Raw genomic sequence first — 26,242 nt, 5'->3', positions numbered from 1 at the left:
ACTGGGCAGAGAAAGGTCAGAAAATGTGAATCAAGGCCAATGAGACAAAGAAAAGAGCCTTGGTCTCTGAGCTGGGTTCTTGGAGTGGTATCCCCTGCCATCATAATCACAGACATAGAGGGTCTGGAGAGAAGCACATTACCAGACCCCACTACAGACACCCACATCTCCAAAGGGGACACAAATACAGATGTGTTTTTATTAGTCCAGGAAATTCTCAAAAGAGTTAGAATAAACTGGTCTGTCATGCTGAATGTTGAAATTAAAGGCACTTGAAAGACAGCAGGTACATGGTCACTCTGACCTTGCTGTTGACTCTCAAAGTAGGAGATGGAGTCTGAAACACGCAGCATCCTTGTTCTCAACATTGACGCTATGAAGATTTCATAAAGATGCTGTTTTTAAAAACAATCACTCCTTCTGTAATCTTCCCACATAGTCCAGATCAGTGTGGGAGTGTCGGGCTGTGCTTCCTATTTCTTCATTTCTTCCCCTAAAGTCTGTCTTGAATCACTCTAACTCTCAGGTCTGGGAAGTCCCTGTAGGGATGCCAGCAGAGCCTTCAACTCCTACATCTCATGCACACAAACCATGGCAACACCATGCCCTGGAGGGCAGAAGCCAAGGTCCTCATGTTCCAGCAAGGAGGGCTGTGTGGGAAGATGATTATAAATAAAGTTTCCCTGGACCTGTTTTGACAGAAGAGAGAAAGTAGGTGTGGATGACCACAGATCACTCAACTCCCATATACAGACACCAAACCCAGACAATATTGTAGATGCCAAAATGTGCTTGCTGACAGGAGCCTGATATAGCTGTCTCCTGAGAAGCTCTGTCAGAGCCTGAAAAATACAGAGGTGGATGCTGGCAGCCAACCATTGGACTGAGCACAGGGTCCCCAATGGAGGAGTTAGAGAAAGGACTGAAGGAGCTGAAGGGGTTTTCAACCTCACAGGAAGAACAATATCAACCAAACAGACCCCCTCCCCCAGAGCTCCCAGGTACTAAACCACCAACCAAAGAGTACACATGGAGGAACCCATGGCTTCAGCTGCATATGTAGCAGAGGATGGCCTTGTTGAACATCAATGGGAGGAGAGGCTCTTGGTCTAGAAGTTATGGATCACCTATTTCAAAGTGATAGGATTATTAACTTCCATGATGAACAGCTAGTTTTACTTCATTCATTTATTTAATTTGTTTTAGTTTATTTCTTATTAATTTTTTCAAGTTAGATACTACAATTTTGTCCCTTTCTTACAGTCTACAACTTGTGTTTCTGTATTAGATGTCCAATAGTTGTCACCTTCTCCCATTGGGAAAGGAAATACAAGATAAAACATGACCAGTTTTGAGAGAATGCAGGAAGGAATAGACTAACACACTGGAAACATGGAAGGGGGCATAAGATATAACTTGATGGATTACTCCTGAGATGGAAAAAAAACATAAAGAATGTCAAATGCTTTCATAGTTGTCCCTGCTTCCTATATGACATTCTAGGAGATGTCCATAGGATCACCAAAACCCAGCCCAGAATACAGCAAACAGAACTAGCATGGAATAAGTCAGCCAAGGAGAGTTAATCACAGCAGGTCTCCACCTTCCTTGGCTGCCTCATAATAGGTTCTGTGTCCAAGTATGCTTTTATGATCAAAGTAGGTCATGGGAAAGATGGTGTTGAGAGGTGAAGCCATTCACATCACTAGGAGATGATCTCAGGGCATATACTGCAGAGCAGACAACCAGGAGCTGGAATGTAAATGTGACAGAAACCTCTGATGCCCAAACAGACTCTCCAGAGACTGTGAATTGTACTGGGCATTGTGGTTCTTGCTGCTCCTGCAACTGTCCTGTCCAGCAAGATTCTCCTGCAGACAAACCTCTTTAGAACCAAACACTGTGTTGCCCAAATCTCTGGCTTCTCCCTAAAGGCCAGAACCACATATTACTCTTCTTTGGCACCAGCTGCTACCCAAGCTCATTCAACTTTTGATACACACACCACTTCATAGCACATGCACCTTCCCATCTGCGTGGTTAATTGTGTTCTATCTCACCACCCTGGAAGTTGAGTGTGTCAGAATAAAGGTGCAAAGCTGTCTGCTTAATCTTTATGCCATGCAGGGACAAACACTTGGCACTGTAGTTCTCAATAATGGCCCATTACACCTGGTCTATCTGCTTCTGGGTCAAGCCAATGCTCTGGTACCCACAATTCACAATCAATCTGTCCATGGGGGAATATCATTAGAGTCCTCTTCCATTTCAGCAGTGACATGGCCCACAATCTCTTCCTTACCCGCAGGACTATAAAAGAGCTGGGACCAGGAGAGGTTCTGATAGGACTAGTAGGTTTTCTGTTTCTGTCTGTTTGTTTGTTTGTATTTTACCAGAATCCAATGGAATGCAGAGGAGGTTGCAGTCTTGAATGGTCATCAGGCCATCTGGCCTACTATAGTAGACAGTAGACATTGATATTAGTGATGTGCAGAATGCTCATCAGCTGTAGGAAACCAGAGAGGATGCCGTGGAGCATAAGCCACACAAACCCAACACCAACACCATTCGCTTTAAAACAGCTAGGAGATCCAAATTCAATGTCCCATTTATGATTGTATGTAAACCCTGCTTCCTAGCAAAGGACCTGGGGCCTTCATATGTACCATGGCATGCCAAAAAGTCTGCATACAAACAAATCATAAATTCAACTTTAAATTTTTAAATACATAAGAAAAAGATGACTCATTCCATAAGGCACTCTTAGAGGAATCCAACACACAAAGATAAAATCACCAAGCATGTTAACATAAAGAATTAGATGCTTACTGAAGAATCACCTTAATGGCAACACTGTAGCAATGATCTGTATGTCAATAATAGAAAGTAGATCAATAAACTGTGATCCATGTGTTTCAGAAGCATATACCACTTAAAAACAATTGACTACAATATTGAAAGAGGAGAATGTAATATGTTTCCAAATATGAAGATATCAAGATGTCTAACAAAAAAATACTCTGTTTTCACCACCTTCAAAGTCCATAAACATATAAAGCATGATAGAAAAACACCAAGTTCCTCAACAAATCAACCTGTGTGTAAAGCCACTTTTTTTTGCCATAATTTCAACATTGCCCTTTTCATCTCTTTGTTTCTCAGGCTGTAGATAAGTGGATTTAGCAGAGGGGTGAGAAGTGTGTATGCCAGTGACATCAGTTTCTTGGTGTCTGGTGAGTACCCGGATTTGGGCTGTAGATAAGTTATACTGGCTGTGCCATAGAAAAGGGTGACAGAGGTGAGATGAGAGGCACATGTAGAAAAGGCTTTCTGCCTCCCTGTAGTGGATGGCATCTTCAGGATGGCAAAGAGAATTCGAGTATAAGACAAGAGTATCAACAGGAAGGGAACCATGACAATCAAAATGGTACCTGTGAAGGCATAGACTTCAAACAGGAAGGTGTCTGCACAGGCAAGCTCCAGAACAGGAGGAGTCTCACAGAAGAGATGGTTAATTTCCTTGTGGTCACAGTAGGGAAAGCTAAACACCCATGTGGTCTGCACAGTAGCCACCATGATCCCAGATACCCATGAGAACATAACTAATTTCACAAAGACCCTTTTGTTCATAATCACAGGGTAAGATAGAGGATGACAGATTGCAGCAAATCGATCATAAGCCATTGCCCCCAGGAGAAAACACTCAGTCCCACCAAAAAGAAGAATGAAGTACATCTGTGCAAAACAGCCCCCAAAGGAAATGGTCGCTTTCTCACTAGTCAGGACTACCAGCATCTCAGGTGTAATGGCTGCACTGAAACTCATTTCTACCACAGATAAGTTCTGCAGAAACAGATACATGGGGATGTGCAAGCTCTGGTCCAGGAAGATGACAGCAACAATGGTGGCATTTCCCATCAGGGTCACCAGATAAATAACCAGGAAAGCCCCAAACATCTGCCCTTGGAGTTCAGGGAAGGCAGAAAAGCCCAGGAGGATGAACTCGGCCACAGAGCTGTCATTCTGCCCCCTTGTTGCTGTAGTGGAGCCCTGAGCTGCTCTTAGAGGCATAAAATATAAGAATGGAGTCATGACCTCAGGTCCAGCCTGCATTCGCCCCAGGAGTTAAGGCAGACTATAATAAGGAGAGCATCTCCACAAAAACGCCCATTGTCAATTTGGATAGTAACTAGACACTTGTACTAATTAATCTTTTCAGTAAAAGAAAAACCGAAGAATTCTATATTAAAAATATATTCTGAAATATATGAAATACTGTCAATTTTCAATTCCAAGATATATAGTGTGAAAATTAAATATAATTTCAAGTAAAGATAAATTACATGTTTCTAGGTCTTTCCACAATAGGTATTATTTATTTTACATAAATTTACTTAAATTAAATACAAAATTCAAAACCCTCAAAACTAAAATGTAAAAAAGCAAATAGATTTTAAAAGCTATCCACAAAACATTTATAACCTTATATGCATATTATTAAATTATGTATTTATTGAAAGTATTTATTATATTCAAAATAAAAATGAAAGAAGTAGCTTAGACAGTTAAACTCTTCAATATTTTATAGGAACAAAGTGCATGTTTTTCAAATGTACCTTTATTAGGTGACACTCATATATTTGAATTGGTTTCAGATCTCCGCCCAAACTTGGAGCTACTAGGTTCTATTAGAATGAGCACAGATGTGTCATTTTTAGAGATAGACGTACAAGTATCTTCCTTGTGACCCTCGTAGTTTTTTCTAAGCCCATTTGAAGGTCATTATGGACTTGTGATTTGGGACTTTCTATTCAACCCTGTTTGTCACGTTCTTCCTTCTCTCGAGACCCTTATACATGCAGAAGTCCATAAAAATACTAGTTATTCTGCAAGTTCTGATTAACTATAATTTCCAAGGTTCTGTATGGCCACAAACACATTACAACCTTAAAGTCAACAGAAGCTAAGCATGCTGCATGAAATTGACATGCCCCTAACCAATATACAACAACAAACAGTCCCTCCTAGAGCCCATCCATAACTCTACATTATACTCTCACCTCTATATGACCCTGGTATTATCAACTGACATTTATTTTCATACATTAAAAACCTGACTTCTGAGGACCACAGGCCTCATCCGGCTGGATCAGCGCCAGGGTAGCGGGAGCGCAGGGTTGCCTGACACCCGCCAGCTACCCACGACCCCCCGCCGCAGGATTTTGGGACTGCTGGTGAGTGGAACACAGCTTCTGCTCCAATCCAATTGCGCGGGACCTGAGACTGCATTAGTTAGGGAAGCAGAAACCGGCCTGAGTAGGGCCACAGGCCTCACCCGGCCGGATCAGCACCAGGGTAGCGGGAGCGCAGGGTTGCCTGACACCCGCCAGCTACCCACGACCCCGCCGCAGGATTTTGGGACTGCTGGTGAGTGGAACACAGCTTCTGCTCCAATCCAATTGCGCGGGACCTGAGACTGCATTAGTTAGGGAAGCAGAAACCGGCCTGAGTAGGACCACAGGCCTCATCCTGCTGGATCAGCGCCGGGGTAGCGGGAGCGCAGGGTTGCCTGACACCCGCCAGCTACCCACGACCCCCTCCGCAGGATTTTGGGACTGCTGGTGAGTGGAACACAGCTTCTGCTCCAGTCCAATCACGCGGGACCTGAGACTGCTCGGGTTGGGGAGAGAGAAATCCGGCCTACATAGGGCCACAACCCTCTTCCGGTCAGAAAAGCACCAGGGCAGCTGGGGCGCAGGGTCTGCTGACACTCGCCAGCTACCCACAACACCCGCCACAGGATCTTAAGACTTCTGGTGAGTGGAGCACAGCTTCTGCTCCAATCCAATTGCGCGGGACCTGAGACTGCATTAGGTAGGGAAGCAGAAACCGGCCTGAGTAGGACCACAGGCCTCATCCGGCTGGATCAGCGCCGGGGTAGCGGGAGCGCAGGGTTGCCTGACACCCGCCAGCTACCCACGACCCCCGCCTCAGGATTTTGGGACTGCTGGTGAGTGGAACACAGCTTCTGCTCCAATCCAATTGCGCGGGACCTGAGACTGCATTAGTTAGGGAAGCAGAAACCGACCTGAGTAGGGCCACAGGCCTCACCCGGCCGGATCAGCGCCAGGGTAGCGGGAGCGCAGGGTTGCCTGACACCCGCCAGCTACCCAAGACCCCCCGCCGCAGGATTTTGGGACTGCTGGTGAGTGGAACACAGCTTCTGCTCCAGTCCAATCACGCGGGACCTGAGACTGCTCTGGTTGGGGAGAGAGAAATCCGGCCTACATAGGGCCACAACCCTCTTCCGGTCAGAAAAGCACCTGGGCAGCTGGGGCGCAGGGTCAGCTGACACTCATCAGCTACCCACAACACCCACCACAGGATCTTAAGACTTCTGGAGAGTGGAACACAGCTTCTGCTCCAATCCAATTGCACGCGGGACCAGAGACTGCATTAGTTAGGGAAGCAGAAAAACGGCCTGAGTAGGACCACAGGCCTCTTCCGGCTGGACCAGCACCGGGGTACCGTCAGCTACCCACGACCCCCTCCGCAGGATTTAGAGACTGCTGGTGAGTGGAACACAGCTTCTGCTCCAATCTTTAAATAGTGACAACGATAACAACTAACCCCAGAGATTACCAGATGGCGAAAGGTAAACGTAATAATCTTACTAACAGGAACCAAGACAACTCACCATCATCAGAACCCAGCACCCCCACTTCGCCCAGTCCAGGGCACCCCAACACACCGGAAAAGCTAGACACGGATTTAAAAGCATATCTCCTGATGATGATAGAGGACTTCAAGAAGGACTTTAATAACACACTTAAAGAAATGCAGGAGAACACTGATAAAAAGGCAGAAGACAATAAAGAGGAAGCACAAAAATCCCTTAAAGAATTGCAGGAGAACACTGCTAAAGAGTTACAAATCCTTAAAGAAAAACATGATAACATAATCAAACAGGTAGAAGTCCTTACAGAAAAACAGGAAAACACATCCAAACAGATGATGGAAATGAACAAAACCATACTAGACCTAAAAAGGGAAGTAGACACAATAAAGAAAACCCAAAATGAGGCAACATTGGAGATAGAAACCCTAGGAAAGAAATCTGGAACCATAGATACGAGCATCAGCAACAGAATACAAGAGATGGAAGAGAGAATCTCAGGTGCAGAAGACTCCATAGAGAACATCGGCACAACAATCAAGGAAAATGTAAAATGCAAAAAGATCCTAACTCAAAACATCCAAGAAATACAGGACATAATGAGAAGACCAAACCTACGGATAATAGGAGTGGATGAGAATGAAGATTTTCAACTCAAAGGACCAGCAAACATCTTCAACAAAATTATAGAAGAAAACTTCCCAAATCTAAAGAAAGAGATGCCCATGAACATACAAGAAGCCTACAGAACTCCAAATAGACTGGACCAGAAAAGAAATACCTCCCGACACATAATAATCAGAGCAACAAATGCTCTAAATAAAGATAGAATACTAAAAGCAGTAAGAGAAAAAGGCCAAGTAACATATAAAGGCAAGCCTATCAGAATTACACCAGACTTTTCACCAGAGACTATGAAAGCCAGAAGATCCTGGACGGATGTTATACAGACACTAAAAGAACACAAATTCCAGCCCAGGCTACTATACCCAGCCAAACTCTCAATTAACATAGATGGAGAAACCAAAGTATTCCACGACAAAACCAAATTCACACATTATCTCTCCACGAATCCAGCCCTTCAAAGGATAATAACAGAAAAAAACCAATACAAGGACAGGAACCACGCCCTAGAAACAACAAGAAGGTAATCCCTCAACAAACCTAAAAGAAGACAGCCACAAGAACAGAATGCCAACTTTAACATCAAAAATAACAGGAAACAACAATTACTTTTCCTTAATATCTCTTAATATCAATGGACTCAACTCCCCGATAAAAAGACATAGACTAACAAACTGGCTACACAAACAAGACCCAACATTTTGCTGCTTACAGGAAACTCATCTCAGAGAAAAGGATAGACACTACCTCAGAATGAAAGGCTGGAAAACAATTTTCCAAGCAAATGGCATGAAGAAACAAGCTGGAGTAGCCATTCTAATATCTGATAAGATTGACTTCCAACCCAAAGTCATTAAAAAAGACAGGGAGGGACACTTCATACTCATCAAAGGTAAAATCCTCCAAGAGGAACTATCAATCCTGAATATCTATGCTCCAAATACAAAGGCAGCCACATTCATTAAAGAAACTTTAGTAAAGCTCAAAGCACACATTGCACCTCATACAATAATAGTGGGAGACTTCAACACACCACTTTCACCAATGGACAGATCATGGAAACAGAAACTAAACAGGGACACAGTGAAACTAACAGAAATTATGAATCAAATGGATCTGGCCGATATCTACAGAACATTCTATCCTAAAACAAAAGGATATACCTTCTTCTCAGCACCTCATGGTACCTTCTCCAAAATTGACCACATAATTGGTCACAAAACAGGCCTCAACAGATATAAAAATATTGAAATTGTCCCATGCATCCTATCAGATCACCATGGACTAAGGCTGATCTTCAATAACAAAATAAATAATAGAAAGCCAACCTTCACGTGGAAACTGAACAACACTCTTCTCAATGATACCTTGGTCAAGGAAGGAATAAAGAAAGAAATTAAGGACTTTTTAGAGTTCAATGAAAATGAAGCCACAACATACCCAAACTTATGGGACGCAATGAAAGCATTTTTAAGAGGAAAACTCATAGCTCTGAGTGCCTCCAAAAGGAAACTAGAGAGAGCACACATTAGCAGCTTGACAACACACCTAAAAGCACTAGAACAAAAGGAAGCAAATTCACCCAAGAGGAGTAGACGGCAGGAAATAATCAAACTCAGGGGTGAAATCAACCAAGTGGAAACAAGAAAAACTATTCAAAGAATCAACCAATCAAGGAGCTGGTTCTTTGAGAAAATCAACAAGATAGATAAACCCTTAGCCAGACTCACTAGAGGGCACAGGGAAAACATCCTAATTAACAAAATCAGAAATGAAAAAGGAGACATAACAACAGATCCTGAAGACATCCAAAACACCATCAGATCCTTCTACCAAAGGCTATACTCAACAAAACTGGAGAACCTGGATGAAATGGACAAGTTCCTAGACAGATACCAGGTACCAAAGCTGAATCAAGATCAGGTTAATGATCTAAACAGCCCTATATCCCCCAAAGAAATAGAAGCAGTCATTAATAGTCTCCCAACTAAAAAAAGCCCAGGACCAGATGGGTTTAGTGCAGAGTTCTATCAGACCTTCAAAGAAGATCTAATCCCAGTTCTTCACAAACTATTCCACAAAATAGAAACAGAAGGTACTCTACCCAACTCATTCTATGAAGCCACAATTACTCTGATACCTAAACCACAAAAAGACCCAACAAAGATAGAAAACTTCAGACCAATATCCCTTATGAATATTGATGCAAAAATCCTCAATAAAGTTCTTGCTAACCGAATCCAAGAACACATCAAAACAATCATCCATCCTGACCAAGTAGGTTTCATCCCAGGGATGCAGGGATGGTTCAATATACGGAAATCCATCAACGTAATCCAGTTTATAAACAAACTCAAAGACAAAAACCACATGGTCATCTCCTTAGATGCGGAAAAAGCATTTGACAAGATCCAACACCCATTCATGATAAAAGTCTTGGAAAGATCAGGAATTCAAGGCCCATACCTAAACATGATAAAAGCAATCTACAGCAAACCAGTAGCCAACATCAAAGTAAATGGTGAGAAGCTTGAAGCAATCCCTCTAAAATCAGGGACTAGACAAGGCTGTCCACTTTCTCCATACCTATTCAACATTGTACTTGAAGTCCTAGCCAGAGCAATTCGACAACAAAAGGAGATCAAAGGGATACAAATTGGAAAAGATGAAGTCAAAATATCACTTTTTGCAGATGATATGATAGTATATATAAGTGACCCTAAAAATTCCACCAGAGAACTCCTAAGCCTGATAAACAGCTTCGGTGAAGTAGCTGGATATAAAATTGACTCAAACAAATCAATGGCCTTTCTCTACACAAAGAATAAACAGGCTGAGAAAGAAATTAGGGAAACAACACCCTTCTCAATAGTCACAAATAATATAAAATATCTTGGCGTGACTCTAACTAAGGAAGTGAAAGATCTGTATAATAAAAACTTCAAGTCTCTGAAGAAAGAAATTATAGAAGATCTCAGAAGATGGAAAGATCTCCCATGCTCATGGATTGGCAGGATCAACATTGTAAAAATGGCTATCTTGCCAAAAGCAATCTACAGATTCAATGCAATCCCCATCAAAATTCCAAATCAATTCTTCAACGAATTAGAAAGTGCAATCTGCAAATTCATCTGGAATAACAAAAAACCTAGGATAGCAAAAACCCTCCTCAAGGATAAAAGAACCTCTGGTGGAATCACCACGCCGGACCTAAAGCTCTACTACAGAGCAATTGTGATAAAAACTGCATGGTACTGGTATAGTGACAGACAAATAGACCAATGGAATAGAATTGAAGACCCAGAAACGAATCCACACACCTATGGTCACTTGATCTTCGACAAGGAAGCTAAAAACATCCAGTGGAAGAAAGACAGCATTTTCAACAAATGGTGCTGGCACAACTGGTTGTTAACATGTAGAAGAATGCGAATCGATCCATTCCTATCTCCTTGTACTAAGGTCAAGTCTAAGTGGATCAAGGAACTTCACATAAAACCAGAGACACTGAAACTTATAGAGGAGAAAGTGGGGAAAAGCCTTGAAGATATGGGCACAGGGGAAAAATTCCTGAATCGAACAGTAATGGCTTGTGCTGTAAGATCGAGAATTGACAAGTGGGACCTCATGAAACTACAAAGCTTCTGCAAGGCTAAAGACACCATCAATAAGACAAAAAAACCACCAACAGATTGGGAAAGGATCTTCACCTATCCTAAATCAGATAAGGGACTAATATCCAATATATATAAAGAACTCAAGAAGGTGGACTCCAGAAAGTCAAATAACCCCATTAAAAAATGGGGCTCAGAACTGAACAAAGAATTCTCACCTGAGGAATACCGAATGGCAGAGAAGCACCTGAAAAAATGTTCAACATCCTTAATCATCAGGGAAATGCAAATCAAAACAACCCTGAGATTCCACCTCACACCAGTCAGAATGGCTAAGATCAAAAATTCAGGTGACAGCAGATGCTGGCGAGGATGTGGAGAAAGTGGAACACTCCTCCATTGTTGGTGGGATTGCAAGCTAGTACAACCACTCTGGAAATCAGTCTGGCGGTTCCTCAGAAAATTGGACATAGTACTACCGGAGGATCCAGCAATACCTCTCCTGGGCATATATCCAGAAGATGTCCCAACCGGTAAAAAGGACACATGCTCCACTATGTTCATAGCAGCCCTATTTATAATAGCCAGAAGCTGGAAAGAACCCAGATGTCCCTCAACAGAGGAATGGATACAGAAATTATGGTACATTTACACAATGGAGTACTACTCAGCTATTAAAAAGAATGAATTTATGAAATTCCTAGCCAAATGGATGGACCTGGAGGGCATCATCTTGAGTGAAGTAACACAATCACAAAAGATCTCACACAATATGTATTCATTGATAAGTGGATATTAGCCCAAAACTTAGGATACCCAAGATATAAGATACAATTTGATAAACGCATGAAACTCAAGAAGAATGAAGACCAAAGTGTGGACATTGTGCACCTTCTTAGAATTGGGAACAAAACACCCAGGGAAGGAGTTACAGAGACAAAGTTCGTAGCTGTGATGAAAGGATGGACCATTTAGAGACTGCTGTATCCAGGGATCCGTCCCATAATCAGCTTCTAAACGCTGACACCATTGCATACACTAGTAAGATCTTGCTGAAAGGACCCAAATATAGCTGTCTCTTGTGAGACGATGCCGGGGCCTAGCAAACACAGGAGTGGATGTTCACAGTCAGCTATTGGATGTATCACAGGGCTCCCAATGGAGAAGCTAGAGAAAGTACCCAAGGAGCTAAAGGGATCTGCAACCCTATTGTTGGAACAACATGATGTACTAACCAGAACCCTGGAGCTCTTGTCTCTAGCTGCATATGTATCGAAAGATGGCCTAGTCGGCCATCAATGGAAAGAGAGGCCCATTGGACTTGCAAACTTTATATGCCCCAATATAGGGGAATGCCAGGGCCAAAAGAATGGGAATGGGTGGGTAGGGAAGTGGGGGGCGCTATGGGGGACTTTTGGGATAGTATTGGAAATGTAATTGAGGAAAATATGTAATAAAAATATTAAAAAAAAAAAAAAACCTGACTTCTAGAGCAGAATAAACAGAGAACTCATGTTATGTTTACATACAATGCCTACAACAATTCTTGCCTCATAAGAGATATTAATACAATATTTTGAGAACAAAAAACTTAGAAATATCTAGACTTCATCCTAAATTCATAATATGTATAAAAGTGAAGCCAGAATATATTACAGTGGGAAAACATTTGGGAAGTTTTGAGGTATGGTATGGGGGATGGGCCAAAGCAAGAGTAACAGTTCTGACCTCAGGATGCTGCAGTGGAAGACAAAGTGCAAGGAGACTGACTTCCCCTATTCATAGATCCTGATCACACCATAGGACTAGAATGGAGCTCACTGGCCTGTGTGAGATGTTCTGGAACCCAGAGCAAATTCATCAGGAGAGATGAGGAGGTCAGGACCACAGACAGACACCTTCAGCGGTAGACATACAACTTCACTGCATATCTGGAGAGCATTAGCAGAGTAAGTTCATTTATTATTGATTTGGACCATGCTTGCTTATCTAAACCTAAAGCAACCACAATGCTCACACGTACGTGGGTTTGAAAATAAGTCTCTTCAAACTGAAAAAATAGACTCTGCTGACCAAGACTCAAATTTCTTTCCAACAGCATAAATATAGCAATGTGTACTCAGGTCTAAATATATGAAACTGACTAGGTTGTGACGTTACACAGACTGATCAGGTTGTATTTAATGTATTAGGAATACACAAATGTATGCATGTGTGTAACAGCAGTTAACAAAAAAAGAGGCCATGGATTTTAGAAAGGGGAAGAAGGTGGAGTGGGGAGGGGAAGAGAGACATTATGTGAGCATATTATAATCTCAAAAAGTAAAACATGAAATAAAATTTAAAAAAAATAGAAAACCTTTATGGGACTCAGTGAAAACAGTTCATGAAATAAAATTATCTTTAATAAGTAGGAAGCCTATAACTTTCAACAATTCACTGTATATTTCAGAACAACTAATAACGATTCAAAATGTTCCCGGAGCAAACAAAAATAAGTGTCTGAGGGCTGGAGAGATGGCTCAGTAGATAAAAGTACTTGTTCCTCTTCCAGAGGACTTGGGTTTGGTTCCCAGCCTCCACATCAAAAGGGTCACAGCCACCTATCACTCCAGCTCCAGGGGATCAACATGCCTTCTGTCCTCCATGAGCACCTGCACTCATGGCCACACACACACACACACACACACAAATATGCGTACATAAAATTAAGATTAAATCTTTTTTTCTAAAAAGATATAAATATCTGAAGCAACATAAATGCCAGATGTCTTAATCTAATTCTCATACATTGCATACAACTACAGAAATGTGACTCTGTACCTCTTAGATGTGACATTACTGGGACAAATGAAAGACATACATACATACTAAAAGGCCAAATTTTCCACAAGGGGAAAAAAATGTATCATGAATATTGTGGGAATTTCCAACCCCAATAAGCCCATATGAAAAACACACAATCCAGTTATAATGATAAGCTGTGTGCCTAGATTGGGCAGATCTAGTGCTATGCTAACTTGTTCCCCAGCTATAAAACCCTTTCCTACTTGTAGTTTTTCCTGCCCATGTGGTTCTCCTCTATCATGGCTTCCTTCACCTCTTCTTCTGTCTCCCTTTCTCCAACTCCTTCTCCTCCCTTACTCTCCCAAACCTCTTGTCCCACCTTTCCCCTCCACTGCCCAATCACAGGCTCTAACCTTTATTGACCAGTTAGAATGGGGAGAAGGTTCACATGAGATCACCTGAATAAGTGAATGATTCCTCTTCAGGGGCAACCCCTCTCAAGGAAGCAGAATTAGCATCAGAATACAAATAGCATCAGGGCAACCCACAACATGTGAGTGGTCAAAAAATAACTATGAATGACCACTCGATTATTAAATTATTAACTATCTCTCCAACAGGTAATAGGTAGGTAGTTCTTTCTTTATACTTCAGCCAGCCCACTGAGAAAAGTATTGGACCAAGTGACTTAGTCAGAATCTTCTAGGATTTGATGGTTAGTTGCATGCAAAGTACTTATTCCTGAATTGATTTCTTGCCTCTCAAAAAAAGAAAAAGACATGAACATACATGAAAACAAAATTCTGCTGACGACTTAAGCAGCTGAGCTCTATGTTGTGATCCCTGAGCACTGGGGTGTCCCTTCCACGGCATCTCCAGACATCAGTGATAAGAACTGTGAAGGGAACTTTCTAACAGGCACACAACGCAAGCAGAGGCTGCACTTCCTTACCTCATGACTATCTTCCATACATTATCATCTGTTTTGATACTAATCAAAGTCCACTCACTCATAGTTTAGTGATCCAGTGCTGATTTTATAACATTAGATGATACCAGCTCCGGGCCTTAGAGAGTCGCTCCCTGAACAACTTGGAATCAACCTCATATTTGATATGATGACTCAAGGGGCCTATGATTTGGCACCTCAGAGGAGAACACTCTAGAGAACAGATGTGGGGCATCACTCCTTTGATTGTCCATGGAGAATAAGTTCTCCTTACACGAGAGATTTGAATGCACATTAGCACTTTCAGAAAGAGATGAAAGCAAAGAATGGATGATATGGTAAACAGGAAAACAGTGAGGGTTGCGATGAAAGTGTGCTCTAGAGGGAGGGGATCTGATCCAATGAACGAACGGTGTGTACAACAAGGCAGGTAAATTCAAGATTCTGAATAAAAAGCATTCAGGCTCCCATGCCCAGAACGTTATTTTTTCTAGAAGGAGAATAGAATCATTAAATTTTAAAAAGAAAAGAAAAAGAACTTCATTACACTTGGTCTCAGAAATTCTTTGTTTTTCAAATAGAATTTTTATTGATTCTTTGGGAATTTAACATCATACAACTCAGTCACACACATTCCCCAGTCCTTCCATGTCTACCCTCCCCTCACCCTGTGACAAGTCCAATTTGTGTTGTCTATATGCTTCCTGGAGTATGGTCAGATTCCCAGTGACTTCTCCCTAAAGAAAACTGAGTCCTTCTCCACCTGCATCCCCACCAGAAGCTATCAGTTGTGGAAAGCCACACTTCAGCATCCGTATTACAATGTTTAAGAGTTCTCTCTGATGGCTTCCCTTTTAGGCTATTACTTTTTGGGGGGCAGTGGGGGTGGAGTTAGGGTATGGGTTGTCACAGAAGTCTTCCATGCCCCCCTTTCTCAACTGTGTATCTGCAGTCATCAATATCACTGCCAAAGTAGCTTTCTTGCTCTTTACTGTCAACTGGATCTCAGATCAGGGCTTCCTTGCAGTTTCTAAGGGCAGTACAGACCACAAACATGGTCCCTGGCTTTAGTAAGACCACAGACAAGGCCCTCAGAGGCAGCCCAGACCACATACATCACCACGGCTTCAGGTAGCAGCATAGGCCACTCACATCAATATGGCCTGGATCTATGCTCCATGTGAAGTGGACCATGTGTCCTGAGGGAAGAGGTCTTCATTCTCAGACTTCAATCTGGGATCTCTTTCTAAATCACTCACTGTGGTAGGATGGCATCCCCAGAGGCAGCATGGCCCACAGACATCAAAATGTTTTCAGGTTGCAGCACAGACTACAGACATTCATCTGCACAAGACATGACCCAAGAACATCAACATAGCTGTGGCATAGACCACAGACATCTGCATGGTATTAGATGGTAACATGGTCTATGGAAATCAACCAGGCCCCCAGCTACATCACGATCACTGACCCTCACATGGCCCTCAGTGGTATCATGAACCACAGTGGTCCTCTAAAGAGGTCCAATCCAGAAAGTGTACCATTCCTTATCTTTGGCCTCTTTGAAGAACCAAGGTGATCCCGGGCAAGCAGCATGTTCAGGAGCTGAGTGTGAATCTTCACAAGCTCCAGCCTGCTGCACACTACTCCAATGACCATACTAGGCAAGGCCTATTCCACTGTCGACCTCATCCCTCTCTCACACCTGTCACCTCCATCATTCCTCACCTCCAATTCCACCTCTCTCCTCAGTGCATACACTGTTCTGCTCTTCCAACACACATTCATTCATCAAAGAGGCACCTGCTGGTTCACGCACCCAGGCAAAGCAGGAGTGGAAGGCTCCTTCACCCTGTCCACCCTCCCACAAGGGGGAGGGAAGTACCTTACAAATTCTTATCCTGAGAGTGCAAAGACTTAGAAAGCTTGCCTGACTGAACAGAACTTCTCTGACTAAATTTCTCTATAAAAAGAACAGTGTTAATAGTCCCATAGAGCATATATGTGAATCAGGAACTTGGGTTTCGGTTTATTCTGCCCAGAACAGTAAGAGATCATTCACTCTGCCCAGAAAAGCTTGGGTTCCACAGACCTGCTGGTGCAGTCTTTACAGAACTCTACTGATGTCCTAGCCAAGGCTGCTCTCCTCTACAGATTTCTAGCAGAATGTTCCTCCTCCAAAAGGTTCTTCCTTCCTGAAACTATAGACTGGGGATGACAGAGATATATTTTCCCAGATCTATGCTCCATGTGAAGTGGACCATGTGTCCTGAGGGAAGAGGTCTTCATTCTCAGACTTCAATCTGGGATCTCTTCCTAAATCACTCACTGTGGTAGGATGGCATACCCAGGCATGCAGCATGACTCCATAATTCTCAGGACTTTCATTATTCCTACACCACATTTTTCCATGGGAACATCTCTTCCCTAGTACACTCTACTGTTGGGAACAAGCAAACAAAATTTATCCTAACTATACACTTTTATTCTAAAATGTTTCTGCAATATTTATAAAAATCGATTCCTTTTTCAGAAAGGAAATCCCAGTAAGTTTCAAAATCACAGAAAGTATGCAAGAAACACTATGTCAGTAAAGCTGTACAAAGTCAAAATGGAAAACAAAAGGCTTAGGAGTGAGGAAAACAAGCTAAACCCAGGGTATAAATGCCCAACCCAATTTCATGAGAATACTCCACATTACACACCTGTGTTTTCAGACCACAGGAAATTTCGGAGGGGACACAAAATGAACACAAAATGACTACTTTTTAGCAATGGAATGCCACTGGAGATGAAAGCAGGCAGAACTTTGAAAGAAAGTCTGTATTTATTTCATGCATCTTGGCTTATTTTTTTTATTTTTGGAATAAATACATAAAAGGTTTATAAAAGCTGAAAAGTGAAATTCAGACTTATCTAATAGGAAAGGAATCCTGACATAAAAGAACAAATCTGTAATCTCAGCCCTTCCAAAACTGAGAAAGTAGGACACTAAGCTCAAGGCCAGCCTGGTCTACACAGTGAAACCTCATATGAAAAATGCCAGCCTGGGCTACACCTGATCTGAAAACACTGAGAAACAAAAAGGCAAGGAGAAAATGTCACTGTACCACTAGACACTATCCAAGTAATCAGAAACAGGAATTTAAACTTCAGTTTTTAAAATCCCAAGGCATCACTTAAACATTATAGGAGATATAGTAAGGACAAGAAAAGTGGGGGTAGGGCAGTTGGAAGGGACACACCAAGCCCAACTGAGACCAAGACAAGAAAAGCCTTGTTCTCTGAGCTGGGTTCTCAGAGTGGTATCCCTGCCATCAGTGTCAGAGATCCAGAGGGCCCGTAGAGAAGCACATTACCAGACCCCATCACAGACACCCCCACCTGCAGGGGGTGCACAAATACAGATGTTTTTGTATTAGTCTAGGAAATTGTCAAAGATGTTAGAATAAGCTGGTCTCTCATGATGATTACTGAAATTAAAGGCACTTGAAAACCAGCTGGTACATGGTCACTCTGAACTTCATGATGACCCTCAAAGCGGGAGATGGCATTCTCATGGGAAAGACACAAAATCCTTACTCTCGAGGATGACAGACTGATGCTAGGAGAATACCACACAGATCCTGTGTAGGCTTACATTTTTTTAAAACCTTTAAAAAAAATCACTACTTCTGTAGTCTTCCCACATAATCCATTTACTTCTTCACAACTCACTGTTTCCAGTCCAAACCAGTATGGAAGTGATGGGCTGTGCTTCATTTCTTCTCTCTAAAATCTATCTTGAATCACTCTAACTCTCAGGTCTGGGAAGTCCCTGTGGGGATGCCAGCAGAGCCTTCAACTCCTACATCTCACGCACACCAAACCATGGCAACACCATGCCCTGGAGGGCAGAAGCCATGACCTCTTGTTCCAGCAAGGAGGGCTGTGTGGGAAGATGATTATAAAGTTTCCCTGGACCTGTTTTGACAGAAGAGAGAAAGTAGGTGTGGATGACCACAAATCACTCAACTCTACTCTATTGTAGTTTCAGGGAAGCCTGCATGAGTGAGACCTTGTGTTCTGTGAGCTCCAGTGTTCTGACAGCAGGAGAGCAGAGGAGGAGAGAAAACTCCTCTTCAGTCAGAAGATGAAATCTGTATCATGGGGCAACATGTTTCAAGCTTCAGAGTGTGTGCACACTACCTGAGCTCTGTACATGAAGTACAGATTGGAGTCATGAAATCTGCCTGGCACAACACTGAGCGCCAAGTTTGTGAGGAACGTTTCTGCATGTCCTGAGTCACTCCTGCTCATAGGGAAATGTGGGTCCTCTTGTCCAGACAAACACCACAGACAAACAAATGCTTAAGGGAAAACATGGCAGCTGACCCAAAGAGATCCCACACTGTAGTAACAGTGTTCTAAGTTATCAAAGTACACACTTAGGATTATATATATTTTTAAAATACCAAAAGTAATCTAGTCTGTGATTATAATCTGAGAATCTAGGAATTGAAATGCACTTTTAATCTTTCTTGGAATGGGTTTTCTCTGTAGATAAATCTCACCATACTATTGGTCTCCTCATGTTCTAAACAGGAGTGAAGCTCAGTGGGGATCTACATCAGCCTGAACTAAGCAAATATATGTGTACAGCAATTCTGCTATAATGTTCTTGCTCGTTTTGTAGTACTAGGATTAAACTCAGGGCCTAGTGCATGTTAAACAAGCATTCTACCATTGAGGGAAATCCTCAGACTTTGTATTCTCGGGATGAGTCTCATTCTGTATAAATCCCACAGTGCTATGGCACACAAGTACCCCAGGCTGAGCTTGAATTCGGGGTTCTTCTGCATTGTCTTTAGCAATGCTGGGATTAAAAGCATTAAGCACTTCAGCCAGCATCTCTAACACCTACTTAAGTATGTAAATACAAAATAATACATCTCCTCAGTCATTCTTGAGGAATGTATCACATAAAAATAAAACTATGAAGAATAAATGGAAATCAGTGGCTGGCATGGGCACCTCTAGGATATTCCAGAGACTTGGACTGGGGAGGCTACCAGAAGTCTATGGGGGTGACTTTAGCTGAGATTCCAAGCAGTGGGGATATGGTATTCGAAGAGGGTACCTCCTGTAATCAGGCTGGACACCAATGGGGAAATAATGACTCCAACCCACCCACAAAATTCTTGACACAAAATTTGTCCTGACTATAAGAAATGCAGGGACTTCAGTTCCCTTCCATGGATCTACCTGCCTGTCTCGGTACCAATACCCTGTAGGGGTTTTTGTTTGTTTGTTTGTTTGTTTGTTTGTTTGTTTTTTAATTGCTAAGTAATTCAGCTTGAGGTCATGGATGTTGACTCCCCCAGAAGTTCTTTTATTGTTGAGAAGAGTTTTTGCTATCCTGGGATTTTTGTTATTCCAGCTGAATTTGAGAATTTCTCCTTCTATTTCTGTAAAAAATGAGTTGAAATTTTGATGGGGGATTGCATTAAATCTGTACATTGCTTTTGGTAAGATGGCCATTTTTGCTATGTTGTTAATCTTGCCGATCCATGAGCATCAACTGGCAGTCAGCATGTAGATGAATGCAAATAGATCTATTCTTATCTCATTGTACAAAACTCAAGTCCAAGTGGATCGAGGACCTCCACATAAAACCAGATACACTCAATCTAATAGAAGAGAAAGTGGGAAAGAGCCTCAAACATATCAGCACAGGGAAAATTTTCCTGAACAGAACACCAAAGGCTCAGGCTCTAAGATCAAAAATTGACAAATGAGACCTCATAAAATGAAAAGCTTCTATAAGGCAAAAGACACTGTAAATAGGACTAAATACAACCTACAGATTAGGAAAAGATCTTTACTAACCCTGCATTTGAAAGAGGGCTAACATCCAAACTATACAAAGAACTCAAGAAATTAGACTCCAGAGAACCAAATAACCCTACTAAAATGGGGTAGAGAGAATTTTCAACTAAACAGCTTAACAAAAAAAAATTTCAATTGAGGAATGTCGAATGGTCAAGAAGCACCTAAAGAAATGTTCAACGTCCTTAGTCATCAGGGAAATGCAAATCAAAACAACCCTGAGAATACACCTCACACTAGTCAAAACAGCTAAAATCAAAAACTCAGGTGACAGCAGATGCTGGCAAGGATGGGGAGAAAGAAAAACACTCCTCCATCACTGGTGGGATTACAAGCTTGTAAAACAATCTGGCAGTTCCTTAGAAAATTGGAAATAGTTCTACCTGAAGATCCAGCTATACAACTACTGGGCATATACCCAAAAGATGCTCCAAAATATATCAAGGATACATGCTCCACTATGTTCATAGCAGCCTTGTTTATAATACCCAGAAGCTAGAAACAACCCAGATACCCCTCAGTGAAAAAATGGATACAGAAAATATGGTACATTTACACAATGGAGTACTAATCAGCTATTAAAAACAAGGACTTCATGAAATTCACAGGCAAATGAATGGAACTAGAAAATATCATCCTGAGTGAGGTAATCCAGAAACAATAGAACACATATGGTATGTACTCACTAATAAGTGGATATTAACATAAGAGCTCAGAAAACCCATAAAACCAACCATATGAAGCTTAAGAAGATGGAAGACCAAAGTGTGGATGCTTCAGATGGCATTATCTGGCATCAATGGGAGGGGATGCCCTTAGTCCCATAGAGAATTGATGACTCAGCATAGGGGAATAATAGAAAGGTAAGACTGAAGTTGGTGCGTGGGTGGAGGAGCACCCTCATATAGTCAAAGGGAAAGGGAAATGGGATGGAGGGTTTGTGGAGGGGGAAATCGGGAAAAGGACAACATTTAAAATGTAAATAAATGAAATAACCAATAAAAGTTGAGTAATGTTCAAAAAAGAAAAAGAGAAAAGAAAAAAAATGCAGGAGCAAAGATGAAACAGTTTGAGTGCCTTGCCATCCCAAGGGCAAGCACTAATAATGATACTTTGTTATGCTTGCAGGCAGGAGCCTAGCATAACTATTCTCTGAGAGGCTCCACACAGCAGCTGACTGAAACACATACAGAGGCCCACAGACAGACATTGGTCAGATCTTAGGGAGTCTTATAAAAGAGTTGGAGGAAGGATCAAGGGTCCTGGAGGGGATAGGAACTCCACAGAAAAACCAATAAAGTCAATCAACCTGGACCCTTGGGGGCTCTTGGAGACTGAACCTCCAACCAAAGAACATACATGGGCTGGACCTAGGGCCCCCACAGTTATAAAAGAGGTATGTAGTTTGGTCTTCATGTGGGTCCTCCAACAACAGTAGTGGGGGACATCCCAAAAGCAGTTGCTTGTCTCTGAATTCTAACTGGGCTGCCTTGTCTGGCCTCGGTGGGAGAGGATGCACCTATCCCTGAAATGACATGATAAGCCAGGGTGCGGGGATACCCTGTCTCAGAGAAGAAGGAGACAGAGGAATGGGAAGAAACTGTGTGAGGGAGAATTGGGGACAGTGATTGGGATGCAAAGTAAATTAATTTGGAAAAATAAATAGAAATCATCAGACATATGAACATTAGGAACTAGATGTTTATTGAAACATTTGTCTTAATGGCAATGCTATAGCAATTATCAGTACATCGATAGTAGAAAGTAGATCAGTAAACTGTGAGATGTGTTTCAGAAGCATATACCTCTTAAAAACAATTGTGTAAAGTATTTTTTAAAAGTATGTGATATGTTTTCAAACATGGAGATATCAAGATGGAAAACATACTCTTACCAAGAAATGTACTCTGTCTTCACAGTCTCCAAAATTCATAAAGTTCAAAAGCACGATAGAAAAACACCAACACAGGGCCCCCAGTGGAGAAGCTGGAGAAAGCACCTAAGGAGCTGAAGGGGTCTGCAACCCTATAGGTGGAACAACAATATGTACTAACCAGTACCCCCAGAGCTCGTATCTCTAGCTGCATATGTAGCAGAAGATGGCCTAGTCGGCCATCACTGGAAAGAGAGGCCCCTTGGTATTGCAAACTTTATATGCCCCAATACAGGGGAATGCCAGGGCCAAGAGGCAGGAGTGGGTGGGTAGGGGAGCAAGGCAGAGGGAGGGTATAGGGAACTTTTGGGATAGCAATTGAAATGTATATAAAAAAATCTAATAGAAAGAAAGAAAGAAAGAAAGAAAGAAAGAAAGAAAGAAAGAAAGAAAGAAAGAAAGAAAGAAAGAAAGAAAGAAAGAAAGGATGGAAGGAAGAAAATCACCAAGTTTCTCAACAAATCAACCTGTGTGTAAAGTCACTTTTCTTTGCCATAATTTTATCACAGCTCTTTTCATCTCCTTGTTTCGCAGGCTGTAGATAACTGGATTCAGCAGAGGGGTGAGAAGTGTGTATGCCAGTGACATCAGTTTCTTGGTGTCTGGTGAGTACCCGGATTTGGGCTGTAGATAAGTTATACTGGCTGTGCCATAGAAGAGGATGACAGAGGTGAGATGAGAGGCACACGTAGAAAAGGCTTTCTGCCTCCCTGTAGTAGATGGCATCTTCAGGATGGAGAAGAGAATTCGAGTATAAGACAAAAGTATCAAGAAGAAGGGGACCATGACGATCAAAATGGTGCTTGTGAAAGCATAGACTTCAAACAGGAAGGTGTCTGCACAGGCAAGCTCCAGCACAGGAGGAATCTCACAGAAGAGATGGTTAATTTCCTTGTGGTCACAGTAGGGGAAGCTAACCACCCATGTGACTGACAAAGCAGCTGTCAGGATACTCAAGATCCATGGACACATCACCAATTTCACAAAGGTCCTTTTGCTCATAATCACTGGGTAGGTCAGAGGGTGGCAGATTGCAGCAAATCGGTCATAAGCCATTACCCCCAGGAGAAAACACTCAGTCGCACCAAAGAGAAGAATGAAATACATCTGCACAAAACAGCCACCAAAGGAAATGGTCCCTTTCTCTCTAGTCAGGACTACCAGTATTTCAGGTGTGATGACTGTGCTGAAACAGAGGTCTACTAAAGATAAATTCTGCAGAAACAAATACATGGGGATGTGCAGACTCTGGTCCAGGAAGATGATGGTGATAATGATGGCATTTCCCAACACAGTCACCAGATAAATAACTAGGAAAGCCCCAAACATCTGACCTTGAAGTTCAGGATAGTTAGAAAATCCCAAGAGGATGAATTCAAATACAGAGCTGTGATTTTGCCTCCTCATCACAATAGCAGAGCCCTTTGTTGGTCTTAGGGAAACAGCACAGATGAGATGAAGTCACAGAGCAGGAGCTGAGCTCAAATTCAGAGTTCTTGGCAGAAATTGTAAAGGCATGCTCATTTTGACAGAGGTTCAGACTAGCAGTTTTGAAGAATGGACAATAAATTGTAACAATGAATCTAAAACACAAAAAGAAAAGTTACAATGTTGGCTCAGAAATCCTTTAATTAATATAAAATATGGCTGAAAAAATGATTCAGCTAGTAAAAGCACTTGCCTCACAGCCTAACTTCAGTTACATCCCTTGAACCAACAATTTAAAAAAGAGTTTGATAAAAATGAAATAGTACATCTGTCATCCCAGTGCTCCTATGCCAAGATGAGAGTAAGCCGCAAAGCCAAGGGAAATACCCATAAGCTCAAGGTTAGTCTGAAGAGTATGGGGCAACAGAATCAAAGTAGATCATCCTTAATACAGTGGACAGAAGAAAGCATTCCGAAAAGTCACCTGACCTCCACAAAATCTCCATGGCAAATGTATACACACACACACACACACACACTCACATACACACTCACACTCTCTCTCACACACACATACACACTATGTAATAATAATAATAATAATAATTTTAAAGCTAAAACATTGACTACTAAAAGAATAGTCTTTGGAAATATTTTCTATGTAGCAAAAAATTAACCAAACCCATTCTTAGGACAAACACAAGCATTGTGTTATTGAGAATCCATCGTTCATTACTCTGATGCATGCATCTGTGTTATTTTTAATTGTATACTTGTATATGAATTTTAAATAAAGACTTTCAAGTTAGGCAAATAGTAAAAAATACAAACAAATTAAAACATTGATAATTTAACATGAAAATATATTCATAAATATTTTTATAAATACTAAAGTACATAGCACAGTTATTTAACTGTGTTAAGAATGAAGAAAATCAAAAAGAGGGAAGAAGAACGGGTAGATACTTCATTCCTCCTTAGAAAACGGAACAAAATACCTATGAAAGCAGTTACAGAGACAAAGTTTGGAGCTAAGACAAAAGGATGGACTATCCAGAGACTACCCCACCCGGAATCCATCCCATAATCAGCCACCAAACCCAGACACTATTGCATATGCCAGCAAGATTTTGCTGAAGGGACCCTGGTATAGCTGTCTCGTATGAGGCTATGCCAGTGCCTGGCAAATACAGAAGTAGATGCTCACAGTCATATATAACATACAACACAGGACCTCCAATGAAGAACCTAGAAAAGCACCCAAGGAGCTGAAGTGGTCTGCAACCCCATAGGTGGAACAACAATATGAACTAACCAGTACCCCCAGAGCTCGTGTCACTAGCTGCATATGTAGCAGAAGATGGCCTAATCGGCCATCACTGGGAAGAGAGGCCCCTTGGTCTTGCAAACTTTATATGCCACAGTACAGGGGAACGCCAGAGCCAAGAAGTGGGTGTGGGTGGGTAGGGGATCAGGGTGGGAGGAGGGTATAGGGAACTTTCAGGATAGCATTTGAAATGTATATAAAGAACATATCTAATTTAAAAAGAATGAAAAATAAACCATATATACCTGAATAAATATACCATATCCCAAAAAAATGTGATTTGATGATAAAGTGACCCCAAAGGAACATAAATCAAAAGGCTTCCAGAATATTTCTTTGGTTTCTGGTCCAGGTGAACCGAATTTACTGAAATTTGCCCCAGTGAGAAATTTTAGAAACCAATTTTCTATCATTGATTTTTGAGATCAGAAAATGACTTTAGAAAATACCATGTAGGACCATTCTGAATCTATGACTCACTTGCTCCCTTTAAAAGAAAATACAGCTATACTTGGAGTTTGTGTCACACACTCACTGGATGAGCACCCATCACCGAGGAATGTCTACACCCTTTCAGATAAACCTGAGCTATACACTCCACAGAAGACACCCGAGCCACTCTGTACATCTCTGCTACCCAGAGCTGTAACTCTTATCACCTGGCTGCCATTTGCCAGAGCACTCACTACAAATAAAAATAATCCAGTCTTTATGTACTTTATGCCTAAAATAATATAAACTAGAATATAAACTGCAGGATGACAATAATTTTGTTCTAGACTTTGTGTTGTTCCCAGAATTGAAAACAGGTAGCCACATACGACATAATAGATAAAAGAGATAAATTGAAACTTAATAAATCCATGGAGGAATAATTATTTAAGTTAAGAAAGCCTGGACTCGACCCTCAGTTGACTACTGTGTCTAAAGGGAAATAATCAAGAACAGGAGAACTAAGACGATCCACACTCACTGTCTGACTCTTCTAGAAGCTTGAGGCTGCTATGGGGCATGAGCAGCACTGGTTTAGGAATTG

General features: G+C 41.7%; 2 protein-coding genes across 2 annotated transcripts; both read right to left on the bottom strand.

Moving 5' to 3' along the window:
• Window positions 1–3,090: 3,090 nt before the first annotated feature.
• Window positions 3,091–4,092, bottom strand: LOC110299097 (olfactory receptor 10A3-like). Its single transcript, XM_021168702.1, has one exon. The coding sequence runs from the start codon at window positions 4,090–4,092 to the stop codon at window positions 3,091–3,093; it is 1,002 nt and encodes a 333-aa protein (XP_021024361.1).
• Window positions 4,093–22,913: 18,821 nt separating this feature from the next.
• Window positions 22,914–23,858, bottom strand: LOC110298039 (olfactory receptor 10A3-like). The gene has a single exon (XM_021167075.2). It carries the CDS (start codon window positions 23,856–23,858, stop codon window positions 22,914–22,916), a length of 945 nt encoding a protein of 314 aa, XP_021022734.2.
• Window positions 23,859–26,242: the final 2,384 nt, after the last annotated feature.

Source organism: Mus caroli, unplaced genomic scaffold (assembly GCF_978045245.1).
Source record: "Mus caroli unplaced genomic scaffold, Mus_caroli_1 scaffold_8, whole genome shotgun sequence".
NCBI lineage: Eukaryota > Metazoa > Chordata > Mammalia > Rodentia > Muridae > Mus > Mus caroli.
This window is presented reverse-complemented; position numbering and strand designations above follow the sequence as displayed.